Below are 26947 nucleotides of genomic sequence, written 5' to 3'. Positions count from 1 at the left end.
GTTTTCCTTTATTCTCTCAGCTCCCTTCCATATCTATGCCTCAGTGGGACATGCCCTGCACTCAGAACCATGCTTTAGCCCACACTGGTTCCTCAGCTGCAGGGGCCCTGTGCATGAGGGGAATGCACATACATCCTTAGTTCTGCTCTCCCACTCACTCCCCTTAGCTCTGCCCAACCTGGCCTTGCCAGCTGTTGTGCTCTGATTGCCCGCTAGGGCCAGTTCCCCAGCCCTGGGCTAGCCCCTGGTGCTTTGGATCCATCTGCTGCCATTCCCTGGGCAGCCTGTTGAGGACTCTCTTGAAAGTGCTTTATATATATGTAGAGGCATCCTCATGTAGGAATTCAGAATCTCCAAGGATCAGGTCACCAAATTAGCCTGAGAAACCTCAAGGTGAATGCCCCTGCCTTCTGACACCACCTCCCTGCTCCCCAGGACTTCCTCCGCTGTATCAGTGCCATCATCATCTTCCTGGTGGTCTCTTTTGCTGCTGTGACCTCCCGGGAGGGAGCTGCCATTGCTGCTTTTGTGAGTCCAGCCCCTGGGGGCCACTGGTCAGTGGGGCATCCTTCTTGCATCCTAAGCCGAAGCCACATGCTGGGGATGTAGCTCAGTGTTGAGTGCTTGACTGGCACATGCAAGGCCTGGACTTGATCCCCAGTATTGCAAAAACCAGCAAACAAAGAAAATCCAGTTCCTGGGGTCCAGCTTACACCTCATCCCATACCACCTACCACCCCTCTCCCTTAACCCAGTGGCCCCAAATGCTTTGAAGTGCCATCCCTGCTCTTCCTCCCACAGGTGTTTGGCATCATCCTGGTTTTTGTCTTTGCCTATGATGCCTTCAAGATATACCAGACTGAAATGGCACCCAGGGCCACCCAGGGTGAGTGACTGCATACTGGAAGAGACAATGTCTCAACCCTACCCCAGTTATCCAGCGTGACGTGGCTTCCCTGCCTGACTCCATCTTCACAGGGGACCAGCAGTGACTCTGAAACCAGTCAGACACAGGGGACTGCAGAACCTAAACTCAGCCCTTTGTATTCACGGACTGCCTGGACACGGTCCCCCATGCCATGCCTGAGAAGTCCCTGAGGATGTATCTGTGGAGCCTGCTGCTTTGGGGTCTGGCCTCTGATGCAGTTCTGACCAGAGAAAAGGGGAGGAGGGAGGTGGAAAGAGAGGGGAGGGAGGTGGGAGGAGGGGCTCCAAGTCATTCCCATATTAAAAGATTCAAATCCTGCCTTTGGGTCTTCTTCTCCCTTCAGACACTGGAGAGCAGGAATGTAAGCACTGATGCAAATTCTGCCTGGAGTAGGTCACGGACCCCTCTGGGACCAGGTCTGAGCAGTGAGGCAGTGATGGCTGGCCAGAGAGCTGAAGACACCCTGTAAGGCTGAACTTCTACAGCACAGCCTGAGGCCTCTGAGGAGGTAGAAATTCTCAAAATACTGTATACAGCCCCACTGCGTGATATGCACTGCACCATGCCCCCTGGGCCTGAAAAGGCACAGCTTTCTGATGTCCAGAAGTGTGCACCCCTGCCCCTCACCTGAGCACACCTGTTAGTGGGCACAAACTGAGGTGCTTGTCTGGGGCAGGTGCAGAGCTCCTCCTGGTGGTGTAGGGAGGACTTGCCTGGGATGTGGCAGCGGAGAGGGCAGTTGCACGAGGGAGAAATTCCCCCAAAAGTTGTTGCTGTAAAGGCCCTTAGAAATCAGTTGGTTCAGTGCCTTCATTCTACATAAGAGACAACTGGGGCTCAGTTAGGGCAAGTGTCTTCCTTATTTGTGACACAGCTAGGAGTATAATCCCAATCCCCTGTTAGCTCAACAGCTGGCCTGGATACCGTGCTAAGTCCCATTGTTGCTCAGAATATAATGGCCCAGCCTTATCTACAGCTCCTTCTTCCAGCTGCCCAGTTTCCCAGGCTGAAGCTGCTCAGCACACATTTCCTGAGCATCTCTGTGTGCTGAGCAGCTTGTTACCTGCAGACCCTGTGCTAGCCCTAGGGATTCAGAGGTGACTGGCAGACCTGCCCCTGAGCCATCATGGGTTGAGAGAGAGACCAGCCAGTAAAAGGCTCCACATGATAAAAGTTGGGGGGAAGCTTTGTTCTGAGGGAATTTGAAGCAGCTTTTGCCAGCCCTGCCTGGTCTGTGACAGTCCAGAACAGTCAGGACTTCTTGCCAACCCTGAGGAGTTCAGCATGGCCCAGCTCAGTGGCTCTATCCAAACTGAGCTGCTGTTCCCTCTCCAAGGCTTGTTGCTTCCCTCAAGCATCATCATCCTTCCTTTGGGGTGTTCCTTCCAGTTGCAGGATCTTGCCCCCAAACCTTGCCTGGAACCTGGATCTTGAAGTCTGTGGTGGAGCTCTGCTCCTTTGGTGGTGACAGCTCGTCTCTTGGACTTCTGCCTCCCATTTCCTGTTCTCATATTCTTGTGTCCAGGCTTCTCATCAGATCAGGCAGTTTCTCCTGGCAGGCTCTCCAGGGCCAGAATCAACTGGATTTCATGTTTCTCTCAACTCTGCTCATAGTTCCCAGGTTTGATGCATGGTTCATTCTTACTTGGAGAGCAGGACAGTATGGGCACTACTCAGAGGAGGGACAGAAGAGGTAGGTTCATCGAGGGGATCTGGGGAGAGAGGGTCCAGGCAAAGGGAGAGCAAGTGGTCTGAAGAGCTTTGCCAAAAAGAGCTTTGCTTGTAGTAGATGATCAGGACCAGCTCAGTCCCAAGCAGCTACGTGGCTGGTCCTCAGAGGTGCCCAGAGACACCAAGTTTAGGCCACACTGTATATGGATTTTGGTTGAGCACCAGCTGACCTGTGCAGGGTGCTTTCCTGTAGAGCTGGGGTCAGACTCTGGGATGACAGAGGGGAGCTCCCTGAGGGTTACTTCCAAGGGGCTGACTAGATGGGACTTTCCCCCCATCTTTTCTTTCTTTCTTTTTTTTAAATTTTTAATCGGTACCAGGGATCGAACTCACAACTGTGTGCTTGCAAGGCAGGTGCTTATGCCACTGAGCTAAATCCCCAGCCCCTCCCCACATCTTTTCTCTGCACCTTCATCCCCACCAGCTCTGAACCTCTCCAGGCATCCGTGGAAAGATCTTTTAGGAAAGGATTGTGTTCTAGGACAATTTTAACCCCTGTGGCCCCAGAGGTATGGGAAGTAAAGGGTAGTTTCAGTTTTGGCACCAAAGTTCTGATTCCCAGTGTCTGTAACTAGCTCATCCTGTTTCTGCCTCTGTTTCCTCCACTTTGGAAACATCTCTTCCCCTTGCCCTGTGTGGCTGATGGAACAGATCTGAGGCTTGTGCTGTCAGGCAGGGCACCTCGTCTAGGCTTGGCTTCCTCTGCTGCAATGTGGGGTACTTTGGTTCCCACAGTTGATATAGAGACTGGAGCTACCCTCCTCTAGATCATCAACCCATCCTAGAGCTCTACGGGCTCTAGGATGAAGACCAATGGAAAGGACAAAGGACACAGGCAGGGTCAGGCACTCAGGTTTATTGTGGGTTAGGCACAGCAAGGTTCCGCAGACACTGTCACTCCTCGTCATGCATTTTTTGCTGGGAGAGGAATAAGAAGTATGAGAGTTGGCAAGAAGAATCCCTAGGGCTTTCAAGTCCTAAGTTTAGGAGAGGCCTTAGAAAGGAAGACATTAGCTTCGGAGATCTCGGGGTCCCATGTTAGGGGTGTTCTGGCCCTGACCACTCACTCCTCACCCCCTTTCCCGTTTCCTGCCCCTGGCTTGGCACCTTTGTCAAGGTGTTAGCTTAGGGGACAGGGATGGCCTTTATGCAGAGGTTCCAGTCTGAGGGGGGCTCTTGTGAGCAGGAGGGTGGGTGGAGTCCCAGATTGAGTGCTGTGGGACTTCAGGGCTGTCCAAGTATAGTGTGAACGGTAGCTACTCTGAGGGACACGTGTCAGAGGGTATGTTGACGTGCGGTGACTACTGGAGCCCAAGGGAGGCACCCACCTTGGCACCAATGTCACGGCTCTTGGCCCTCAGCTTGTTGACTTGGGACTCAGCGATGTCTGCCCGCTCCTCCGCCTCATCCAGCTCATGCTGCACCTTGCGGAACTTGGACAGGTTGGTGTTGGCCTGCTCCTCCTGCGGGCAGAGGGAGGAGGAGGTGAGAGGGGGTCTGCCCCTTAGCCTCAAGCCCGGAGCGCTGGCTCCCTTGGGCCCTTCCTACAGGCTTTGACCTCGGCAGGGTCACTCACCGCCTCCTCAGCCTGGCGCTTGTAGGCCTTGACCTTCAGCTGCAGCTTGTCTACCAGGTCCTGCAGCCGCAGCAGGTTCTTCTTATCCTCCTCCGTCTGGGGCGGGGCGGGGGGGGGAGGGGAGTGCATGAGACAAGGTGGTTTTGGGGGAGGAGCCAGAGAAACTGCCTTCCCCTCCCCCTCCATGCCACGTCTCCTCAGGCCTCAGTTGCCCTCCTTCCAATGGCTCAGGCCAAGGAGTGGTGAGCAAGATTCCATCTCTGATGTCACTTGTAGGTGAAATGGGGCAAGGCAGGCTTCTTTGTCGGGAATTCACTAAGCAGTGAGATCCTAAAGCTGGAAGTGGAGAGAGGATCTCAGAACTAAAGATTCCCTACTTTTCAGGTCTGTTCTGGCCTCAAGAGTTGTGGATAGAGCTCCCTCCTGGTACAATATGAGGTACCAGAAGAGTCATAGCGAGGAAGACAAAAAGAAGGGATTATCATTGCTCAGATTATTCCAATCTGTCATAGCCCAGTACTCTAACTCACTGTACTGGGCCTGAGTCCAAGAACCAGGATCCCTGGCTTTCATGTCACTTGATCACCAGAATCTTCATATTGCTCTGTGCTCTACTTGTGTTCATGCCAAGTTTTGGTTCTGTATTTGTCATCTCTGTCCTGTGCCTCTGGTGTCCACCTGTCAAGTGGATGACACTTTTATCTCCTCAGTTTTTCCTTCCCATGACACTGTGAAGGGCAAGGCAGGCCTTTGACTTGGGAGATGGAGGTCACGGACTATCCTGAGATCTTTTGTAGGCCTTGTCTTACTTGTCTCAGAACTTCCTTGGGAGATCACCATGACTTTTCCCACCAGCTGATCTGGTTCCTAAACCACATGTCCTCCCTTCCTGTCGGGTTGGTAGAAGGTGGAAACATTCTTTGGACTACTTTAAAGCCTTCACAGTAGTACTTTGGTGAGTATTACCAATTTGAGGAAATGCTGGGAAATGAGATTTCAGGAAGTAGAATTAGATTCTTCTGTGCTACAAAAATCTATGGACTTAAGCTGAAGGGACCCCAGAGAACGTGAAAGGGAATTAATCTTTGTACAGCATCTCAAAGACAGGAGGGCTGCCTGGCATTTCTGGAAGGTGGCTCAGCAGGGTATCCCTTCATGTGTTGGGAGGTACAGCTGGAGAGGTTGGGTACATCTATTCCCCATCGCCCCCGCACCTGGTAGGTGAGCTCCTTTATGCGACGCTCACTCTTCCTCATGCCCTTGACTGATTCCGCGTTGCGCTTCTGCTCAGCCTCCAGCTCGTTCTCCAGCTCCCGCACACGGGCCTCCAGCTTCTGCAGCTGCTTCTTGCCACCCTTGAGGGCGATCTGCTCGGCCTCATCCAGCCGGTGCTGCAGGTCCTTGATGGTCTGCTCCATGTTCTTCTTCATGCGCTCCAGGTGGGCGCTCGTGTCCTGCTCCTTCTTCAGCTCCTCCGCCATCATGGCGGCCTGTTCACAGGAAACATTATAAAGGTCTTGAGTCTGGGCCCTGGGCTGCTTCTCTCTCAAGGACCTCTGCTCTCCAATCTCTGGTGTTTTCTCCCCAGGCTCTCAAACCCACAGAACTACAGGGTCAGGTTATCATAAGATCACAGTGGCCTGGCTCCGAGCAGGGCTACATTTGAGTTTTTGGGGAAGGGAAGGCAGGAAGGTGGGCCTCACATCCGTGATGGCCTTCTTGGCCTTCTCCTCAGCGTTCCTGCACTCCTGCACTGCCTCTTCCACTTCATTCTGGAGCTGGGTTAGGTCTGATTCCATCTTCTTCTTCTGGTTGATGAGACTGGTGTTCTAGATACGAATAGAGAAATCTATCAAATATATACTTTTACTTGATTCAGTATCTTTTTCTTTTCTTTTTTTAAACCCGTACCAGGGATTGAACTCATGACTGCCTGCTCACAAGGCAGGTGCTTATGCCACTGAGCTAAATCCCCAGCCCCTTCAGCATCTTTTTCTAGAGAGGATTAAAAGTGGCCATTTAAAAAAGCCAAAGCTTTTTGCCTATTCTCTTTTGTACCAGCTCTCCCTTTTCCTGTGAAGATGGATCTGTTCTAGACATTATATGTAAAATCTTACAGCTCTGGAGAAAAACCTCAAATGGTAAAAGGTTTACAGTTCTATCTTTGAGCATTTTAGTAAAAATGTTTACATGAAAATATTCTAAAAAGATAGAAATAATTTTTTTAACCAGGACAATATTCTGGAAATGATTATAGCTATAGACAGTGGTAAGCTAACAGGGTATGAGTCAGTGGGTAGAGTTGTTTAGACACATCTAAATGAGGGAACCAGCTCCACAGAGGACTGCAGTCGATGGGCACCAACATTCACTGCAGATCATAACTGGAAACGGAGGAGGGCAGAAACGGTATTCCCCCAGAGTTCAGCTGCAAGTGGATACGGTTCTGTTTCTTTTATCTCATAAACTCCTGTCTTTATAGAACAAGTCAGAAGACTGTGTTCTAGATCAAAGCTACTGAATAACGACTTTCTTCTATTCCCAGATCTGTGACTTTAGTAGCTATCACCAGTCACACACGACAGCTCCCCACGATCGCAGTTCTAGTAGCCAGTACTAACAGATGAGGGCTGGCCCAAGAGAAGGAACAATTTGTGATCCTGGGTGGACACACTCATTCAGAACATCTGGTTTCCATAGCTGTCCTGGCTCTGACGCTCAGCAGGTTCTCACATGGTAGCTCCTGGCCCCCTCACCTGGGAGTGCAGCAGCTGCACCCGCTCACTGGTCTCGATCAGCTCCTGCTCAGCCAGCTTTCGAGACCTCTCTGTCTGCTCCACCACAGCACGCAGCTCCTCCAGCTCAGCCTGCAGCAGAGTGTTGCGCCGCTCTACGATGGCGATGTTCTCCTTCAGGTCATCATTGGCCCGGACTGCGTCATCCAGCTGGATCTGGGTGTCCTGTGGAGAATACATGATGAGAGAGGCCAGAACCTTGTACTCCTAGGATCCCCAGTGGGGTCTGACATGTCCTACATCCATCAACCTCCTGTCACCCAGAGGAAGAAGGGGCACATCCCTCATGTCTCTAGTCAGGGCACAATGTCAAGGTTTCAAATTCTTTCAAATTCAGGACTTATGCAGCTTCTCACATTTGTTAGCCCAAGACTCTTCTGGTCTTTACCATTTCCCTGGGGCACCTGTAAACTCTGAGTCACCTCCCTCCCTTTCTGAGAGCCTCAGCTTCTTCCTCCATCTGCTGATTACTTTGAGATGTGCTTGGGCAATCTTCAGGTGCTTCTGGGCTTCCGATGCTGTCCTGTTGGCTTGGCTGAGCTGGATCTCCATCTCATTGAGGTCGCCCTCCATCTTCTTCTTCACCCGCAGCGCCTCATTGCGGCTGCGCGTCTCTGCATCCAGCGAGGTCTGCAGCGAGTCCACCACCCGCAGGTGGTTGCGTTTGGCCTGCTCCATCTCCTCGTCCTTCTCTGCCAGCTTCCGCTCGATCTCTGCCTTAATCTGGTTGAACTCCAGCTGGGCGCGGAGGATCTTGCCCTCCTCGTGCTCCAGGGAGGCCTGGGGGTGGGGTGGAGTGGAGGAAGAGTCAGGGCCAGGGCTTTGAGGGAGACAGAGGCCAAGAGGCTGCAGGCATCAGCCAAGGCTGAGGTCTGGAGAAGAGCTAGGAAGAGATGGGAGGCTGGCCCTGCACCCCGGGGTGCCATGGGGGGAGGGAGTGCTACACTGTCTGAGCTTTCTGACTCCTGAGGCTGCCTCTGTGAAAGAGTTTGACTTCATTACCAGATAGATACTTTTTTTTTTTTTTTTTGCCTTTTTCCTTTTTTATCGGTACCGGGGATCGAACTCACGACTGCCTGCTTGCAAGGCAGGTGCTTATGCCGCTGAGCTAAATCCCCAGCCCCTCCAGATAGATACTTGGTAGGAATGTGGTAGAAATTCCTAACCCACCTAAAAGAATCAGAGAAAAGGGAGAGATTTCTAAATCCACAAATCCAAAGCTCTCTTTGTTCTTTATTTCCCTGGTCCCTCACCTTTTATTTTTCAGACTTGGAATTGAATCCAGGGCCTTCACAGTTTATTTTTTAATTTGAGACAGCATTTCAGTAAGTTGCCGACAATGGGCCAAAACTTACAGTCCTCCTGCCTTAGCTTCCCAGAGTGCTGGGATTGCAGGTGTGCACTACCATGCCTAGCCTTGGGACTATTCCTAGTTTCTTAAAATGCACAGTAACAACAGCTAATATATATTAAGTGTTTGAGTGTATAACTTCACTTAGTTGCACATACAATCTTGTAAGACATGTACATTAATAACATTTAAAGACACTGATCCACAGAGAGGTTAAGGGCTTTGTCAAATAACACACAGCAGAGTGCTGATTCCAAAACCCATGTCCTTCCTCACTGTCTGAGCAGTTGTTATGATGGCTTCAAGAAACCTAGCAAAAAACAAAACCTTGTGGCCTAAAATCAGACTGTGGCATTTTCCTTGTGCAGACTCTGACTTTGGGCATCATAAAAGAGCGGGAAGTAGTTTGACAACCTCGTATTCCGCAGGTCAGGGTTGGTCCCATGGGTAGGTGAGGTGGAAACAGCAGAGCCGAGTGGGGAGCAGGAGAGAGATCCCGGCCCTCACCTCTGCCTCCTCCAAGGCTGACTGCAGCTCCAGCTTCTCCACCTCCAGCTGCTTGCGGATCTTCTCCAGCTCATGGACGTTCTTTCCTCCTTCTCCCAGCTGCTCAGTCAGGTCTGAGATCTCCTCTGTGGGTCAGAGAGCAGGAAAGCTCAAACATCTGAATTACTCCCGGCTCCTCACGGGGGCACTGCCCCTCGGCCCCTCTGAGCCCGTGGGCCAGCTCACCCTGAAGGTTCTTGTTCTCCCGCTTGAAGGTCTCCAGGTGCTCCAGCGACTCCTCATACGCGTTCTTGAGCTTGAATAGCTCCGTGCTCAAGGAGCGCGCCTCTTTCTGGGATGACTCCAGCTCTGACTGCGACTCCTCATACTTCTGCTTCCACTCAGCCAGAATCTGCAGGGGACACAGCTCAGTGTGCAGCCTAGGGGTCCCAGACCCCTCACCTGGGCTCAGTCCTTCTCCCCTGGCTGCCAGGAGGACAGCTCTGGTTTCACACTGACTGTCTCCCTAGTGCCCTCTGCCCAATGCTGGCTGCCATCCTGGCCCACTGCCTACCTTATCGAAGTTCCTCTGCTTCTTGTCCAGGGCTGCGGCAGCGGCATTGGAACGCTCCACGTCTACCATCAGGTCCTCGATCTCGTTCTGCAGCCGGTGCTTGGTCTTCTCCAGTGATGAGCACTTGGCGTTGACGGCCTCCACGGCCTCCTCGGCATCCTGTAGTCGCTGGGCCAGCTTCTTCCTGCCCAAGGGAATGTGTATGACTCTACTTGGGAACAGTGGGGCCCTGGGACCCTTCCTCCCCTGTACTGCCACTGAAGACTCAGCCCCTTTCTATAGCTGCTAGGATAATGAAACCTCAGTTTCCAAGGAGCCAAGGCCGCTGGTGCCTAGAATAGAGGTCACCAAAACAACTGCCTCCAGATACACAGTGCATCCATCTGGTTGGCAGCACCTCCCATTCCCACCCTAGGCTGATCGATGAGTGCTCCTCTGACCAACAAGCTTTTTGCTCGTCTTATACGTGAGCATTAGGTATAACCCGGGCCAAAAGCTCGCCCGTCACAGGAAGTGGGTCAGGGCCAGCCAGAGTTTATAGACTGTAGGATCCAGGGTTTCTCTCCAGAACTTCTGTTCTCTATTCTTCTATCTCTCCCACTGTAGTCCTGTTTCCTATAGCCACTCTGACTGTCCCCATCCCTCATCCTCTTGCTCCTTCCTCTCTGAGAATCAGGATGGGGACCTCCGGAGCTCACTTGGCCTCCTCCAACTCCTCGGTGCGCTGGATGGCGTCCGTCTCATACTTGGTCCTCCACTGGGCCACCTCTGAGTTGGCCTTGGACAGCACACGCTGCAGCTCAGCCTTGGCCTCCATCTCCTCCTCATACTGCTCCCGCAGCAGGTCACAGTCATGCCGAGCTGACTGCAGTGCGTGGGCCAGGGCGTTCTTGGCCTGGAAAAAGGGAAGTACCAGGAGTTAGGAGGGAATTCCTGTCTCTTGTTCTCAAACTCGCCTGCTCAAGCGATCCTCCCTCTTCAGTCTCTGCATGTCTGGGACCGCAGGTGTGCATCACTGTGGTTGGTTTTCTTCCTGCAACATTCTCTAGATTCTTCTATTTGTTTACTTCAAGGGAGCCCCAGCCTCAGCTTGTGAGCTGAGGTGAAACCTCAGTCTTTGGATCCTTGGTGTACCCACCCCACTCCTTTACAAATAAGAAACATTAAGTGATTCTGGCTGTTGCTTAGCTGGAAGACAGAATCCTGACTGGAGGCCTTTCAGTTACAGGTCTGTTTCTGGAGTTGAGACTCACTTTCTGGGCTTCCATCAAACCTGTCCACTGGCCCCCACTGAGCTTTACCTTGCCTTCCTCCTCCAGCTGCCTCTTGAGGTCCTCCAGCTGCTGATTGTAGGACAGCTTGCCTCGGGTCAGCTGTGAAATCAGTGCCTCTTTTTCCTCTAGTTGCCGGATCAACTCTCCTAGAGCAGAATAAAGGGTTTGTGACACACGCAAGGGGGCAGCCAATGTCCTACTCAGGCCGGGGCAGGGCTCGCCAGGGCACTCACCGTTTTCGGTCTGCAGTTTGGCTCGCTGAGTGGTGAAGTCACTGAGGGAGCGCTGGGCCTCATCTAGCTTCACACGGTACTCGTTGGCCTGGTCCTCCAGCGTCCGAGACATTTTCTCCAGGTTTGCCTTTGGACAGCAGTGGACACAGGGAAGGTAAACGTGGGAAGGCCTGGCGTACACAGTGACCAGTTCCCCCAGAGAGAGGAAGGAAATGAGGGTCAAGGGTGCAGGAGGGCGGTGACCCAGGCATTGTGTGTGAGTGTGTGTGGGGTGGGGGGCTCTCAGTCTGAAGAAGGTTCTTGTAGAGGAGGAGGAAGGTGGGAAGACAGGTGTGGGTAAACATCAGAGAGGGGCAGGAAGAGAAGACAGAAAGGAGGAAGGGAGTGAGAACCACAAGACAGGTGGCAGAGAGAGAAACAAAGGAAGGCATGGCTGTGAGGAACAGAGGTGAGGCGAGGCCGACAGGGCCCACCTTGGCCTTGATGATCTGCTCCATGTTGGAGGTGACATCATCCAGCTCCAGCTTGAACTCGCTCTTCTCCTTCTCCAGCTTCTGCTTGACCCGCTGCAAGTTGTCGATCTGCTCGCTCAGCTCGGCCACGCTGTCCGCGTGCTTCTTGCGCAGCGCCGCCGCCGTGGCCTCGTGCTGCAGCGTGGCCTCCTCCAGGTCGCGCCGCATCTTCTGGAACTCGGCCTCGCGCTTCTTGTTCATCTCGATCTGCACGGAAGTGGCCCCGCCGGCCTCCTCCAGCCTCTCGCTGATCTCCTCCAGCTCTCGGGACAGGTCTGAGCGCAGCTTCTCGACCTTGGCGCGGGCAGTGCGCTCAGCCTCCAGCTCCTCCTCCAGCTCCTCGATGCGGGCCTAGGCAGGGACACAGGGGCTCAGACTCGCGCTGGATCCCTCCATGGAAGCCCCTGACTCTGGACTCTAAAATACTCTCAAGTACTCAAGTCCCTATCAAGCAGCGGTTCTCAAATAGGGTCAGTGTTGTGTCCCGGGATTCCCCGGTTGACTATGTCTGGGGAACTTTTAAATTGGCATAACTTGGATGTGAGAGTGCTACTGGCATCTAGTAAGTCAAGGCCAAAGGATGCTGCTAGATACCCTGTAACTGCTAGCTACCCTGCACTGGCCATCAACAGGAATTTGGTTAACAGCAAACTGTTGAGACTCAGCCTGAGCATTTGCAGCCCTGAATCCTGAGAGTCTATGTTCTGAAGGGCGTCCTGAGATCTTCTGGTATCATAACTGTCAGGGTCCACAGATTTACCTGACTCTGCTCTGCTCACCATAAGACAAGACAGTAGGTGCTTAAATTTTTACAAATATTTGCAATAATATGCTTAGTAATTTCTTTGTTAATCATAAAGTTGATCATAGTTTTCTTTCTTCAGAATTTACTTATTTATTCCCAGGGCTGAATTCTAGCTTGACTGCTTCCTTCCAGGCCAATAAAGGTGACCTCTCCTTTGTTATGCCCCTATCTTGTTGTTCTGGCCTTAGTCTTGGTTTTAACTAAATTTTGACCTGTTTTGACCTGTTGTTTGCCTATCCAGGAACAAAGGAACAAACACCTACTGTTTTGACCTGTTGTTTGCCTATCCAGGAACAAAGGGGAGTTTTGGTTGAAATTCCCTTCATCTGGGGTAATAGACAGCTTTAAGGGACTGCAGGAAACTCCTGTAGCTTTACTGAACTGCAGCAGCAGGAGGAAGAGAACCTGCATCTCTGCTCCAGGATGGAGAAGGAGGAGTCACAGCTCACTTGAGAAGATGTGGTGAGGATACCCTCACCCTTTCTTTTTTTTTTGTCTTTTTCCTTTTTATCGGTACCAGGGATTGAACTCACAACTGCCTGCTTGCAAGGCAGGTGCTTATGCCGGTGAGCTAAATCTCCAGCCCCGATATCCTCACTCTTGTTTCAGTCCAAGAAGCCAAAAAGTTGCCGAGACTCTTTGCAAGCAGGTAGTTGTGAGTTCAGTCCCCGGTACCGATAAAAAGGAAAAAGACAAAAAAAAAAAAAAAAAGACATAATCTGAAAAAGTTGCCGAGACTCACAATAGAAGAACAAGGGGGCAGTTCAGAATATTGACTAATACCCAAGAGGGAAGCCCAAGAAGACAGAAAGGGTAGTGCCTAAGCAGCCCAGGGGAGTGGGATGGTGTGCCTGTGTTATTTGCAGCCTAAACCGCAGGTCCTGTGGGCTGGCGGGGGGGACCTCTTCCTCCTAGCCATGGTCGTATAGAAAGTGAGAGGACAGACCTTGTCTCCAGCAGTTGAGCACCTGTTTTACTGTGTCTAGCTCTGGTCCTGCAGCTTCTGCAGCTATAAAATGGAGACAGTCCCTGCCTTATAGGCTTTTCAGGAAAATCTACAACTAAAAGCACATCAGTATGGGGTACATTATGACTTTTTTTGAGATGAGGTCTCATTGTGTTGCCTAAGGCTAGTTATGATCCTGGGCGCAAAGCGATTCTCTGGGCTCAGCCTCCCAAAAAGCTGGACTATAGGTGTGCACACCACATCTGGCCTAAGCCATTCATTTACTCTCCTCCCACGAGGGACAGGAGAGATAGAGGACAAAAGAATACCTTCTTGTCAGTAGCTGGCTGACTTTAACCTTGGCTATACTAAAATGGCATTCGTATAGAATTCCCCAACTGACTAAGTGGTTTCATATACTTTATGTCCTCTGGTCCTGTAGGGTAGGTACATGTTATGGATAACAAGAGAATCTGAGGATCAGGGAGGGCACGTGACTTGCTCGAGGTGGTGGGAGCTGACTGCATATCAGGAGCATCTGGGGAGACTCAGCCTGTATCGGTGACTAAAGTTAGTACTGGGGAGGGGATGAACCCAACAGCCCACGGGAAATGTGCTCCATGAAAGTTCTTCCTACTTGCATGCGGCAGGCAGAAGTACTAAAGGAAAGGTGGTGGAAGAGAAGGATTGAGCCTAAAGGACTAAAGGAAAGGTGGTGGAAGAGAAGGATTGAGCCTTAACCCAGAGTAGCAAGTGTGTGAGGCAGAGCATATTGCAGAAAGAGAGACCCTTTTATAGGTATGAGTCCTCTCCAGAAGAGCTTTGCTGCACTGATGCATTCCTGCTCAATAAGACTAGGGCAAGATTAGTGCTGCCTGGAGGTCAGAGATGATTAGGGTTCTGGGGATGCCTGGAGTTCTAGATATTATCTGGAACCCTAAGCAGTTTCCACAGCCTCACGTGGGTGTTCCCTTGGCTGCACCAAGAAGAATGTCACCTGGTTTTCCTTTAGTTTCTTCTGCAGCTGAAGAGCGAGTGCCTGCTCATCCTCAATCTTACTGTTCTGCTGATTAATGTCAAACTCCTTCCTGGAAGAGAAGCAGGTGGTGACTGGTGGCCCTCCCTACACTGGGCCCGTTCTATTGTCTTGCCTCAGTATGCCAGAACCATCTGCCACCTTTCTGGCCCAGAGAGTAAAGGAAGCCTGTGATGACCCTCAGAATTCCCAGTGTGTGTGCCCAGGGCGACCTCATCCGTGGACCGGCAGTGAACTCTTTAGCCCCTCATGGCTGCTGTCAGTGCTTACTTCTTGAGCTTTTCTTCCAGCTGCAGCTTGTCATTCTCCAGGTCCATGATGCTCTCCTGGGTCAGCTTCAGGTCGCCCTCTAGCTTCCGCTTTGCCCGCTCCAGGTCCATGCGCACCTTCTTCTCCTGCTCCAGAGATCCCTCCAGCTGGTGGAGAGAGAGTAAGAACAAAATCTAGAAAACCTGAAATCCACTGTTCAATGTTTTTCTGCTTGCTCTTAAGCTTGAAGTACAATGGCACTGGAAGTGACACCAGCAGAGATCCTGTAAGCACAAAGGATTCAGAAACTCAACCCAGTGAGGAACCACTGTGAGGGGAGAGGGGGAAAAAATCTTCAGGAGCCATAGAAGCTAATTATAGGGATCAAGAACCCTTTGACCATTGGTTGATGGCAAACTCTTGATTTGAGAGAGATAAATGGTTCTTATTACTCACATCGTCCACCTGCTGCTCGAGCTTGACCTTAGCCTTGGTCAGGATGTTGACCTTGTCCTCCTCAGCCTGAAGGTCATCCAGGGCCTGCTGGTGGGCCTCTTGCAGAGCTTTCTTCTCCTTGGTCAGCTTGGCAATGATCTCATCCAGTCCAGCCATCTCCTCTGTCAGGTTCTTCACCTGCCAAAGTCCCTACTGCTTCAGAACAAAGGTCCCTACAGGCCACAGCTGGGGACATGTGTGGGGACCTCCATGTCAAGGACCGGGATCCTCTCTGGACTGGAAATCTGAGGAGATGTGGGCTGGAGCCAGAGGGAGCAGCACTTACCTTGTTCTCTGTTGCATGCTTCTCCTTCTCCACCTTGGCCAGTGTCAGCTCCAGGTCATCAATGTCCTTCTTGAGCTCTGAGCACTCATCTTCCAGCTTTCGCTTCTTGGCAGTGAGCTCGGCATTCATCTCCTCCTCATCCTCCAGCCTCTCATTCATCTCCTTCACCTTGGCCTCCAGCTGGATCTTGTTCTTGATCAGCTGATCGCAGCGTTCCTCTGCATCATTGAGGTTGTCTTGTTCCTGGGAGAAGAGGATAGGGAAGAAGCTGATGGTTAAAAAAGAGGAGACATGCATGTTCTTAAAAGAACTGGCTTTTCTAGACTCCCAGGCCCTAGTCATGTGATGTGCTATACTCTAGGAGAGAAAAGAGGAGATGAAGAAATCATCACAGGGCCTCACCGCCTGCACTTGGAGCTGCAGGTCATTCTTCTCCTGCAGCAGTGACACCATCTTCTCCTCCAGCTCCTTGCGGCGAGCCTCAGACTTCTCCAGAGACTCTTTGATGCGTGCGAACTCCTCCTTCATGGTGGCCATCTCCTTCTCCGTCTCTGCGCTCTTCAGCAGCGGCTTGATCTTGAAGTAGAGCTTCATCCATGGCCAATTCTTGACAGCCATGAAGGCTCGAATGTTCCACTGGATTACCAGCAGGGCATCCCTGACAAGGAAACATGCAGGCAGGGAGGGACCCTATAAAAGAGCCCTGTCCCAATCACAGGGCCAACCTACACGGGTTCTCTTTCCTCTAGCAAGTTTGTATGCAGCACAGGCAGAAGCCCAGTTTTGTACCTTACTGCACATACGCACTCCTGATCAAAGAGCACTGCGTTGAAAGTAGGTTGCTCTGTAAAAGTGTGAATCAATTCAACTAACGTACAGTTTATAGCTTCCCTACTGGAACAATTGTAATGGAAACGACCACTTATAATATTATATTATGTTCAGTGGTTTTATGCTGATGAGAATCTCAAATATGTTAAAATTGTACAATGTTGACTTTGAGAATGTCTCCAGTATATACATTACAAAACATGAAAATGACTGTCCACACACCCACCACCCAGCAACAGTTAAAGTATTACCAGCATTAATGATTGTCTGACACTGTACATACCCTTCTGAGACCTTTTTTTTTTTTTTTTTTTTTTTTGTCTTTTTCCTTTTAATCAGTACCAGGGATCGAACTCATGACTGCCTGCTTTAAAGGCAGGCGTTTATGCCGCTGAGCTAAATCCCCAGCCCCTCTGAGACCTTTTTTTAAAAACTAGGGTTTGAACCAAGGGCCTTTGCACTGAGTTACCTCCCCAGGTTTTTTTATTTTTTATTTTGAGACAGGATCTCACTGAGTTACTGAGTTGTTCAGGCTGGACTTGAACTTGTGGTTCTCCTGTCTCAATCTCCTAGAGTGCTGGAATTAAGACTTACTTTTGCTCATTCAGCAATATGCTTTTATGGTGCAAACATACAATATCATGTAGTGTAGTTTGCTATTTTTCATAGCTCTATGATATTCCACCAAATGGTAATAAACCTATTCTCCTTTGGATGGAAATTCAGGTCGTTTCCATATCCATACTATTATGGCCGATGCTGTTATGAAGACTTGGTCTCTCTCTCTCTTTTTTTTGTCGTGATATACACATCTAGGAGTTTCTCTGTGGTGGGATTGCATTTAGGAGTGGCGTTAAAAAGTATGTGATTGTTCAGCTTTGGAAGACAATGATAAATCTTTTTCCAAAGAGGTTGCCGTAATTTATACACCAGTCAATGGTAGGTCAGACTTCTTAATTTTTGTCAACCTGGTGTTTTAAAATGGAGTATTTAAACAATAATTCAATGTGAGATACAGAATAGTAAAGTAACTCGCCCAGGTCAGCGACCGTGGAGCCAGGCCCTGAATCCCAGGTCTTCTGACCCATGCTCTTTGGCAGTTCTCTGACATTTCAGGTGCTTCCCTTTCCTCCCTGCCTCACCTGCGTTCCACAATCTTCTTGAACTCAATGCGCATGAGCTGACCCCGGGACTGCGCCTGGATGCGTGTGATGATGCGGCTCAGCCTCTCATCTCGCATCTCTTCCAACAGCCCCAGGAGCCCTGCCTTGAAGAACACCTAAGGGCAGGGGACAGAACCAGGGTCCTTAGCCTCAGAGAGGGGTGAGCAGGGCAGAGGAAGAGGATAGGAGAAGTCTGAGTGAGCTCACAGGGAACTCAAACCCGTGCATCCTAGAACAAATACAAATCACAAGGGAGGAAAGCAGCCTGGTTTACCGTCCATGTGTTGGGAAGGAAACCAGGAATCGGGGGCCGTCTCCTCATTTTCTATCTGCCTCATGCGACAGGGACCCCTGCCCTGCAACCTCCCAACAGGGCTCAAGATTCACCTTGGTGTGGCCGAATTTGTACTGATTGTGGTCAATGTCCAGGGAGCTTAGCAGCTTCTCTGCCCCTTTCCTGCTGTCAATAAACTGTCCCTCAGGAATGGCCGCCGGGTTCAGGATACGATACCTGGGAGGGAAGTGCCCAGAGTCACCCCAGTTCTGCCAGGATCTGCTCTGCCCACAAAGTCCAGGGCCACCTGCAGACTCCCACTCCCACATGGCAGCCCAAGCTCCCTGTGCTCCCTGAGGTCTGCAGCCCCCTGTGCCCACCTCTGCCGGAAGTCCCCATAGAGGATGCGGTTGGGGAAGCCCTTCCTGCAGATGCGGATGCCCTCCAGCACACCATTGCAGCGCAGCTGGTGCATGACCAAGGGATTGTCCATCACTCCTGTGGCAGGAGGGGAAAGAAAGGGGTCAGTCTCAGAATAAGTGGATGCTGGGTACCCACCCCCAGACCAAAGCCTTTCTTGTAGTTCACCTGGAGCCTTTCGTTCATTGGGGATAATGCAGCGAACAAAGTGAGGATGAGTGGTCCTCAGGTTGGTCATCAGCTTATTCAGATTTTCCTGGGGATGGAGGGAGGTAATGAGTTAGTAGCCATAAGGACCTTCTCTTGGGTTCCTTAGCCCTGGGACGCAGAGACCCTGTCACCAGAACCATCAAAGGGACAGAGGGTTGACATATATAATTTCATGCTTGTGTAGAATTTTCCTTCTTTTCTTTTTTCTTTTGACAGGGTGGGTCTCTCTATGTAGTCCAGGGTGGCACTGAACTCACCATGTAGCCTAGGTTAGCCTCAAATTTGCAGTGATCCTCCTGCCTCACCCTTCCAGGTGCTAGGATTACCAGTATGCACTACCATGCCTGGTCTTGTGTAGAAATTTCACACTGAAATCATCACATAGCTCTAGCTTCTGTCATCCCTAGATTCAGAACATCAGGATAGGGTTGCTGCAGGTTTACCTGCTATGGAATCTCTGGGCCCCTCTTACCCGGTGGAGAGCAGACACTGTCTGGAAGGATGAGCCTTTTTTCTTGCCTCCTTTGCCTTTACCACTATCCCCTAATAACAGGAGAAGAGATGATAAACATGAGCTTGAAACAGAGGAATCCTAGGGGAGGGGCACGCTCTTGCACTCAGTGGCTGTTCTCCAGTCTCAATTTTCCACAGGATGGAAGTAACTGCCTCTAAAACCTGGAAAGCAGACTGGGTAGGCTAACTACACAGGGCAGCTTAGCAATAGGTATTGATACACCATAAGTAACTTTTGGCACCTCCTTTTAAACTTACCCTTGATTCGTATGTCTTCCCACTTTCTACATTGCTCCTTATACCTCTTTATTTTGTCCACACTGTTTCTCTTCTTTCTCTGAACTGGAGACCCATTTTTTTTCTGCGTTTGTTCCATGATTATCTGAATACATACTGAGAAGTTCTGTATGTCTGGCTCTATCATGGGCAGCTGACAGTGACACATGTGCTGTGTTCACTGATCCCTAACTGTGGCTCAGTCTTGAAGAAACAGATGAGTGCAACAATCTCCATAATACAAGGAAGAAAGTGGGAGGTACAGAGAGCCAGCAGCGGGCTCTCCTATTCATGGGCTACCCTGCCTGTGTCTGGACGCTGAACCTCAGAAGTCTCCTGACCCAGCTTAGGTGTCTCCCCCTTACCAGTGTCAGCGGAAGCATAGGTGGAGAAGAGTGTGGCCATGAGCTTGAGGGAGGACTTCTGGTACAGGGCCACCACAGTTTCATTGAGTGGGTCCTTGTTCTTTTCCAGCCAGCCTAGGATGTTGTAGTCCACAGTGCCAGCATAGTGGATCAGGGAGAAGTGGGCTTCTGGCTTCGCCTTGATGTTGCGTGGCTTCTGGAAATTGTTGGACTTGCCGAGGTGGTTATCATATAGCTTGGCCTTGAAGGTCATGTCGGTGGCCTTGGGGAACATGCACTCCTCCTCCAGGATGGACATGATGCCCATGGGCTGAGAGGAAGGAGAGAGTGTCACCCAGTGTGTGTCACACAGTTGGAGATGGAGTCTGCTCTTCAGTCCTTGTGAGCTTGTGGGCATGTTCTTGGGGTGTTAATGTACTCGGCTCAGCATGGAGGACACTCGTCTACTGACTGGCACCTGTTCAAGGCTTTGCCAAGTGGGAAACCTGGGCCATCACAGAGGGACCTTTGTGAAAGTCTAGGCCTGGGGCTGCTATTGGTGCTTCACTCACCACTCTGTCACCCAGATGCCTGACACTTGCTGGTCCTTGGGTGTGTAAACTGGGGCTAGCAACCTGCTGCGGGGGAGGCCATCCTGCAGGTGCCTGCCCTCCACATGTCTGCTCTCAAGGGCCTGGGTTCTAGACCAAGAAAGTGCTCTAGGAACTGGAGCTTAGGATTCTACAGCCTCGCTTCTGTTCATCAGACCACACCCCCAGCGGGATGAGGCTGCTCGGTCTGGGGTGCAGAGGAGACACGGAAGGGTGGTGGGCAGCACCTTCTCAATGAGGTCAATGCAGGCCTGCAGGTCCATGCCAAAGTCAATGAACTCCCACTCGATGCCCTCCTTCTTGTACTCCTCCTGCTCCAGCACGAACATGTGGTGGTTGAAGAACTGCTGCAGCTTCTCATTGGTGAAGTTGATGCAGAGCTGCTCAAAACTGTTGAACTGCAGAGGGGTGAGGGAGGCAGCAGGTGAGGCGGGAGTCTGTGTGAGGGGCCTCTGGGGTCAGCCCAGCACGTGTCCTGCCTGAGCCTAGCAGGGGGTGGCTTTCCCCTCCAGGTGTGGTTAGGGAAGTGGGGATGGCAGGTGGGTTCCCCTGAGGACAGGGATTAATACTGTGTGGCACTGCCTGATTCTCACTGGCTTCCCAGCCTGGCCCACAGCTGGCCCTGCACAGTGACTGCGATTGTGTGAGTGAGTGTGTGATCACCCCTACTCCCAGGGCTCTGGACTCACATCGAAGATCTCGAAACCAGCGATATCAAGGACCCCTATGAAGTACTGTCGTGGCTGCTTGGTCTCCAGGGTGGCATTGATGCGTGTCACCATCCAGTTGAACATCTTCTCATACACTGACTTGGCCAGTGCTCCAATGGAGTAGTACACCTGCTGGACGCTCTGCCCCTTGGTGACATACTCATTGCCCACCTTCACCCGAGGGTGGCACAGCCCCTTGAGCAGGTCGGCAGAGTTCAGTCCCATGAGGTAGGCTGATTTGTCAGCATCTGGTTGAGAAGGAAACAGGGCTGTCAATGACCCTTGTTCCCTACCCCAACTCACTTTCAGTTCGTGCAGCTATGACAGTGGGAGGACTCCCTGTCTGCTCATCTCCCCCATGTCACTGTCCCTTCTCATCCCTCGCCCTTCCCTTCTAACTCACCCATCTGAAGATGATAGCCTGAGGGTTCTAACTGCCTTTGGATAAGGCCTACTCTCTGCCTGTCTGTTCTCATATTACCCCTGGTTTCCTTCCAGATTCTCTATTGAGGTCCAGGCAATCCTGTTGTCAACCTGTTCTCTAAGGATTGTTGAAAGAACCTTTGGATGCAGTGAGGAAGACCCAGTTGCCAGTGCCCATCTCTGTTTACTCCCACCCCGCCTGCCCCTCAGGCCTTCTTAGTCCTGCCTGGCTGTCCTGTGCACCTTCGGTGCCATCTGGCTCTGCCTGCTCTTCCCGTTGCTTCTGCTTGAACTTCATGTTCCCGTAGTGCATGATGGCGCCTGTCAGCTTGTAGACACCGGCTTTCTCCTCTGGAGTGAAGCCTAGCACATCAAAGGCACTCTGGGACAGCAAGGAGCACAAAGCATGGTTAGATGGTAACCTGGGAGCTTTCAAGGGCCCTTGAATGGCCACTCCAGCCTCCTCACTCACATCGGTGGCCATGAGCTCCTCAGAGTCGTCAATGGAGGCCACAGACACCTCTCCCTGAGACACAAAGGCGTAGTCGTAGGGGTTGTTGGTGAGCAGCAGCATGTCTGTGCCGGGCAAGGGAAGGCGGGGCAGGAACATGGTGAGGAGAAGGCAGGGAATGTGGAGGAGAGATGAATGGAGGGGGAATAGAAGAGGAGAGGATAGGAAGTGGATAGAGAATGGGAGAATCAGCAATCACAGGGAGAGATTCAAAAGTCAAGGGTGCAATTAGGAAGGGAAGACCCAACTCCAGACAAAAAGGAAGAGAGAGGGTGGGAGGTGATGATATGCGGAGACGAGATGGCAAGAGAAGGAAATGATCGACAGAAACAGGAGAAATATGCCAAGGGAAAAGTGGAAAGAAGTGAGATGAGGATCAAGGTGTGTGATTGTGTCCTGGGAAGACAAAATGGGGTGCAGGCCCATCCTGGAGCAAGAGAATGTGCCTTGCACAGAGGTAGGCTTTGGGGTGGGGAACAGGCAATGGACTCAGGCTGGGCTCACCCAGCAGCTCTGGCTTCTTGTTGGACAGAATCTGGTAGAAGATGTGGTAGTTCCTTTCAGCCTTTAGCTGGAAGATCACCCGAGACTTCTCCAGCAGATCTGAGGTGGGGAGAGGGGAGGAAGACAGGTGAGGAAGAAAGAGAAGAGCTAGAAAAAGGGTGGTGTATGTACCTTGAGAGGTGATGGGAGGAATGACCAGAGTGGCCACCGCTGGGAAGAGAGGCAAAGGCAAAGATCCAGGGGATGACCAGGCTCCCCGATACTCACAAGTCTCTATGTCAGCGGAAGCCAGCTTTCCAGTGGCTCCAAAGTGGATCCTGATGAATTTCCCCTGTTTGTAGATAGCACTAAGTAAAGGAACTGACAAAGGGACAGAATGCAACTTTGGATCTCACTTTAACCCAGAAAGGCCTGGATGGTTCTGGAATATAAATGACCTATTTGGTGTCTCAGTTCAGTATCAGGGAAACAGGAGGAGGATGCCTATTTCCACACTCCCCAGAGATCCCCATGGAAACGGGGCCCAGGGATTAACACATGTAGATAGATGCCTCCTGTTCCTGCCTCTCATACTATCTCATGTGATCCTGCTTCACAGGTGAGGGCCCTGGGGCTCAAGGAAGTGGGGACTTGCTGAGCACACAGAATGTCCAGGCTTTGGCTCCAAAGCCTGTGCTCTTTGGTCAATCCATTGCAGAAGAACTTTGAAAACATTCAGAAGAGAAATCTAAAATATGACCAAAGTCAGCTCTGTTACTTGCTTATGGACAGTTGTGGTGGCCCTGGGCCTTTTTTGTGAGGCTCACAGAGCTCAGGGAGGGTTGGGAGGGTTCGGAGTGAGTGAGTCTGTATGTGCATATAGATACATGTGTGTGCCCGAGCAGACACAATGCAGTCAATTGAGTGTTCTGGCTGTCATCTGAACAGCATCCCCTTTTCTTGTCAAGGCCACTTGGCAGTAGTCAAGGGTCACTCACAAAGCGGGAGGAGTTGTCGTTCCGGACAGTCTTGGCGTTGCCGAAGGCCTCCAAAGCGGGGTTGGCCTGGATGATCTGGTCCTCCAGGGTGCCCTGTGAGGGGAGCAGGGATGTGACCTCATTCTCTGCCCACCTCCTGGATGCTTTGGTCCTGGTGAGTGGGCTGGGGCTGGATGAACAGTCTGTGGTCCCAAAGGGCCTCTGAGCTCAGAGCGTGAGTCTCCTGCCAGAAGGATGTTTCACACTGTGCTGGCCCTGCCCTCCACCCCCTTACTGATGTGCCTGTGGTCCCCATGGCACCTTGTTTGCACTGGGATTGTCCTTCTTGCCACGGTCACCTATAGCTGCAATGCTGGCGAAGTACTGGATGACACGCTTTGTGTTCACAGTCTTCCCAGCTCCGGATTCTCCGCTGGGGTCAACCGAGACAATCAGAACGCATCATTCATGCTGCTGTGCATACAGAGCCTCGAACCCCACACTCTTCCCTTCCCAGTCCTGTCCAGGATTTGCCCTCTAAAAAGAGCCCAGTGCCCACGCTCTCTGCAATCACAGCCTGAAACCTCCCCTGTATGCCAGCAATCAGCCAGGGGGACTGCACCCCAGCCCCTAGGGGTAGATGGTGCTCGCTCACGTGATGAGGATGGACTGGTTCTCGCGATCTGGAAGAGAGGAGAGGCAACGGGGTCAGCGCTGAGGGCCCAGGCCTGTGTGGGGCTGGGGGGCACAGGCTGGGTGCCAGGCTCACCCGTCAGCATGTACTGATAGGCGTTGTCGGAGATGGAGAAGATGTGGGGTGGGGCCTCGCTCCTCTTCTTGCCCCGGTAGGCAGCCACCACCTCAGCGTTGTACACTGGCAGCCACTTGTAGGGGTTGACAGTGACGCAGAAGAGGCCTGAGTAGGTCTGGATCAAGAGACAGGGCAAGGCATGAGATTGGTGAGGAGAACCCAGGCCAGCCAGCAGGGGCAGTCAGGTCATACCAGGTCACTCTAGCTAGATCTTCTTTTTCTGCAGCTGCCCGGCAGTGGATGGGGAGTGGAGGGGGGCCCTGGGACAATCCCAATCCTGTCCCCCTGGACTGCTTAAACTTCTGTCCCTGCAGGAAGCAGCCGCCACTCACGTAGATCATCCAGGCTGCGTAGCGTTCCTTGAGGTTGTACAGCACTGCGGGCTCATGCAGGAAGGTCAGCATGGCCATGTCCTCGATCTTGTCGAACTTGGGCGGGTTCTGCTGCATGACCTGGTCCTCCTTCACCGTCACCGTCTAGGGAGGGAGCATGGAGTGGTAGGATGGGGTGACCATATTCTCACCAATGCCCTTGTCAGCCCTCTTTTGCCAGCCTTGCCCTCCTACCTTTTCCCAAAGACACATCCTGGACTCTGCCTTGCTCCCTAGCTCTTTACTAGCCAGTGCTCCAGCCCCTAAGGCAAAACTTGCCCAGGACACTGTCCCCAGCTAATCTTCCTGCAGTCTCTCCCATCCTAGAGACCAGCATAGAGCCCTTTATCTTGCCAGTTCTCCAGGCTCTGTCACCAGTGATGGTCACCTCCCAGTCCCCATGTTTCAAGTATCTCGGGGCAAACCTGGGGATTGGCAGTTCTCAGCTCTGTGCACAGCACACCCTGACCCTGGAGCCATCTCCTGTGGCAGTGCTTGAGGGCATCAGTGCCTTGCCTGCATTGCCTGTCAGTCACTGTTGGTGTGGTTTGATTGGCACCAGTCAATTTGCAATTTGGCCTGATCTCATTAGATCCTGCCAGGAGGAATTCCAGCAGTTCTGTAGTAGAGAAGACTGGCTGTGGCTCTAACTGACCACATGATTTGCCAGCACAGTGACCTTCTGGTGGCAGATCTGAGATGAGTCAAAGTCCCTGTGGTTGTGGCCCATTCTTCCAATCTCAGTGAGAGGCAACATTCAGCTGACAGGTTGGAGAGGTCACCTCTCTGAACCCTGCTGGTTACCTGAAGCAATTCTCATGGCTAGCATGAATGACCCAGGCAGTAGGGATCTCTGAGTGCTTATCACTGGCCCTAGCACTGAACTCTGAGCTCAACACTGATCTAAGAATTTGCTCCTATTTAGGTGAGGGGAATTTGAGAAAGTGGACTCATGGGGGAAACTGAGACACAGGGAAAATGGACATCATGCAAGAAGGAAAGCTTCATTTAATGCTATTTCTGTGCCTCTATCTACAAGGCCTCTCTGCAGAGAAAAACAGCTGCCCCCAGACCGTTCCCAGCATCCCTCTGGTAAGATGCTTACATCCTTAGGGTGATGCCCCGATATACCTGCCCTGCTCCCGCTGCAAAGGCTCAGATCTGGACTTCTGGGACCTGTATAGGTGGCTCCAGACGTGTCCCTTCTCCTAACACCTTCCCTCCCCCTGCCCTGCCCTGTACCCCACGCACCTTGCCATTCTCTGTCTCAGCAGTGATCTTGCCCCCTTCCCGGGACACAATCTTGGCCTTGACAAACTCCTCTTTGTCGTCAGGCACGAAGCACTCAGTGCGGATGTCAAAAGGCCGTGTCTGGGCCTCCAGACGCTCCTTTTCTGACTTCCGGAGGTACGGAGCAGCCTCCCCAAAGTCGGCCATCTGGGAGTCTGTCATCCTGTGGCTTTTCTGAGGCCAAGACAGGAGGAGCCATTACTCCTGAGTTGGGTCCAGGCTTCTGGAGGTGGCCTTGTTCTTTATCCTACTGGGTCTTATTGCTCTCCTATCTCCACCCCATTAGGGCCCTGTCTGGTTTTTTTTTTTTTTGTCTTTTTCTTTTTTATCAGTACTGGGGATCGAACTCATGACCACACACTTGCAAGTCAGGGGCTTATGCCACTGACCTAAATCCCCAGCCTGTAGGGCCCTGTCTGGACCCACCCTCTCCCCTTGAATTTCTGCTTCCCTTGCCATGAATCATCTTTAGCAGAGACTCAGGAAAGGGTTTGTGTAGGTGGGATTGGCTGGAGTTTTCCAAAGAAAGGTGCTGAGCTGTTTGGGCCAGAGATGAGGCCCCTGATCCAGCAATCGGGCTCCTGGTCCAGCAATCTGGGGTCTGCAGAGAACACTGGGATGGCTCTCACCTGATTGTTTCTTCACAGAGAATCCTGCAGAATCAGGAGCACAGGTAGAACAAGACACTCCAGAGATGCAGCCAGGCAGAAAGAACGGCAGAAAAAAGAGCAACAGAGGCGGGTTAGCTGGGAGAAAGAGCTCGACACTGATAGCCAGGCTCCACAGAGCAGACAGATGCCGGGAAGGAGGCAGAGGTACAGAACCATAGGGAAGAGCAGAAAGGACACAGAGGATGTGGCTCAGTGGGAGAGCACTTGCCTACCATGCACGAGGCCCTGACTTCTACCTCAGTGCCACACACACACACACACACACACACACACACACGCACACACACAGATGCAGAGCTAGTGAGAATGGAAAGGCTGGGATGGGATGTGGATACAGGAAGAAACAGACAGGGGGATTAGAAAGAAAAGGGAGAATGACAGGCAGAAAAAGTGATTGGGGTGATACCGACACAGACCAAGAAGCAAGATAAACACCAAGACAGTGGGAAGGAGGCATCCGAAGGAGGGAGGGAAGGGAGCAGCGCACAAGCAGACAGATGGTGCAGGTGGAGAAAGGGAAAGTCTAAGAAAAAGTTTCTGGAGTTGCCAGAGGCGACTTCCTGGGAGGAAAGGCAGCTCTGGAAGCTCTGACTGACCTGTACCTTGCTCTCAGGAAAGGCAGGGTCCCCCCACCCCCTGGGTGAGGGTTGCCTGGACTAGGTGCGGAGCCTCTACCCCAAACTCTCTCTCACCTGGGCTGGAGGAGTCTCCGCCTGTCCGCCAAGCTCCGGCTCCTTTATATCTCACCCCCCCACCCCGCTGCCTAAATTTGGAGTCCTTC

The 26947-nt window shown here is 51.9% G+C and overlaps 2 protein-coding genes across 4 annotated transcripts in view; one reads left to right on the top strand and one right to left on the bottom strand.

Annotated features, from left to right (window-relative positions):
- Cmtm5 (CKLF like MARVEL transmembrane domain containing 5) overlaps positions 1 to 12433 on the top strand; it is a 14199-nt gene extending 1766 nt beyond the window's left edge. For both annotated transcript variants that reach the window (XM_013157270.3, XM_003474300.5), the window contains 3 exons: positions 436 to 528; positions 802 to 886; positions 979 to 12433. In XM_013157270.3, the coding sequence (XP_013012724.1) occupies positions 436 to 528; positions 802 to 886; positions 979 to 992 (192 nt within the window). In that variant the 3' untranslated portion in view covers positions 993 to 12433. The remainder of the gene's footprint in view (positions 1 to 435; positions 529 to 801; positions 887 to 978) is intronic.
- Positions 3501 to 26947, bottom strand: LOC100727418 (myosin-6). 2 transcript variants are annotated; one of them, XM_003474486.3, is made up of 39 exons: positions 26859 to 26947; positions 26125 to 26148; positions 25457 to 25669; positions 24167 to 24310; positions 23793 to 23949; positions 23679 to 23706; positions 23345 to 23456; positions 23045 to 23137; positions 22335 to 22398; positions 22068 to 22166; positions 21525 to 21628; positions 21296 to 21434; positions 20609 to 20877; positions 20147 to 20317; positions 19330 to 19639; positions 18648 to 18718; positions 18134 to 18221; positions 17926 to 18043; positions 17659 to 17782; positions 17251 to 17387; positions 15680 to 15935; positions 15278 to 15520; positions 14953 to 15129; positions 14518 to 14663; positions 14209 to 14299; positions 11422 to 11811; positions 10949 to 11075; positions 10743 to 10861; positions 10140 to 10336; positions 9442 to 9625; positions 9114 to 9279; positions 8889 to 9013; positions 7502 to 7810; positions 6992 to 7195; positions 5939 to 6064; positions 5450 to 5725; positions 4236 to 4331; positions 3988 to 4122; positions 3501 to 3577 (listed from the first exon to the last, which is right to left on the bottom strand). In XM_003474486.3, exons 3-39 carry the CDS (start codon positions 25655 to 25657, stop codon positions 3554 to 3556), a joined length of 5820 nt encoding a protein of 1939 aa, XP_003474534.1. In that variant the 5' UTR covers positions 25658 to 25669; positions 26125 to 26148; positions 26859 to 26947; the 3' UTR covers positions 3501 to 3553. The 2 variants fall into 2 exon arrangements, with proteins under 2 accessions (XP_003474534.1, XP_063092956.1); XM_063236886.1 differs by lacking the exon at positions 26859 to 26947 and adding an exon at positions 26763 to 26787.

Source organism: Cavia porcellus, unplaced genomic scaffold (assembly GCF_034190915.1).
Source record: "Cavia porcellus strain 051 isolate PalLab524CR breed Dunkin Hartley unplaced genomic scaffold, mCavPor4.1 scaffold_26, whole genome shotgun sequence".
In the NCBI taxonomy this organism is placed as follows: domain Eukaryota; kingdom Metazoa; phylum Chordata; class Mammalia; order Rodentia; family Caviidae; genus Cavia; species Cavia porcellus.
This window is presented reverse-complemented; position numbering and strand designations above follow the sequence as displayed.

What these genes read in the sequence shown, in the direction of transcription:
- LOC100727418 (XM_003474486.3), bottom strand. Translation starts at nt 25,657, where the DNA reads ATGACAGACTCCCAGATGGCCGACTTTGGGGAGGCTGCTCCGTACCTC. An exon ending in AGAGCCAGATGGCACCGAAG is followed by an intron (nt 20,878 to 21,295) that starts GTGCACAGGACA and finishes CTTCTCAACCAG; the next exon opens with ATGCTGACAAATCAGCCTAC. An exon ending in GAGGAGTTGGAGGAGGCCAA is followed by an intron (nt 9,626 to 10,139) that starts GTGAGCTCCGGA and finishes TCCCTTGGGCAG; the next exon opens with GAAGAAGCTGGCCCAGCGAC.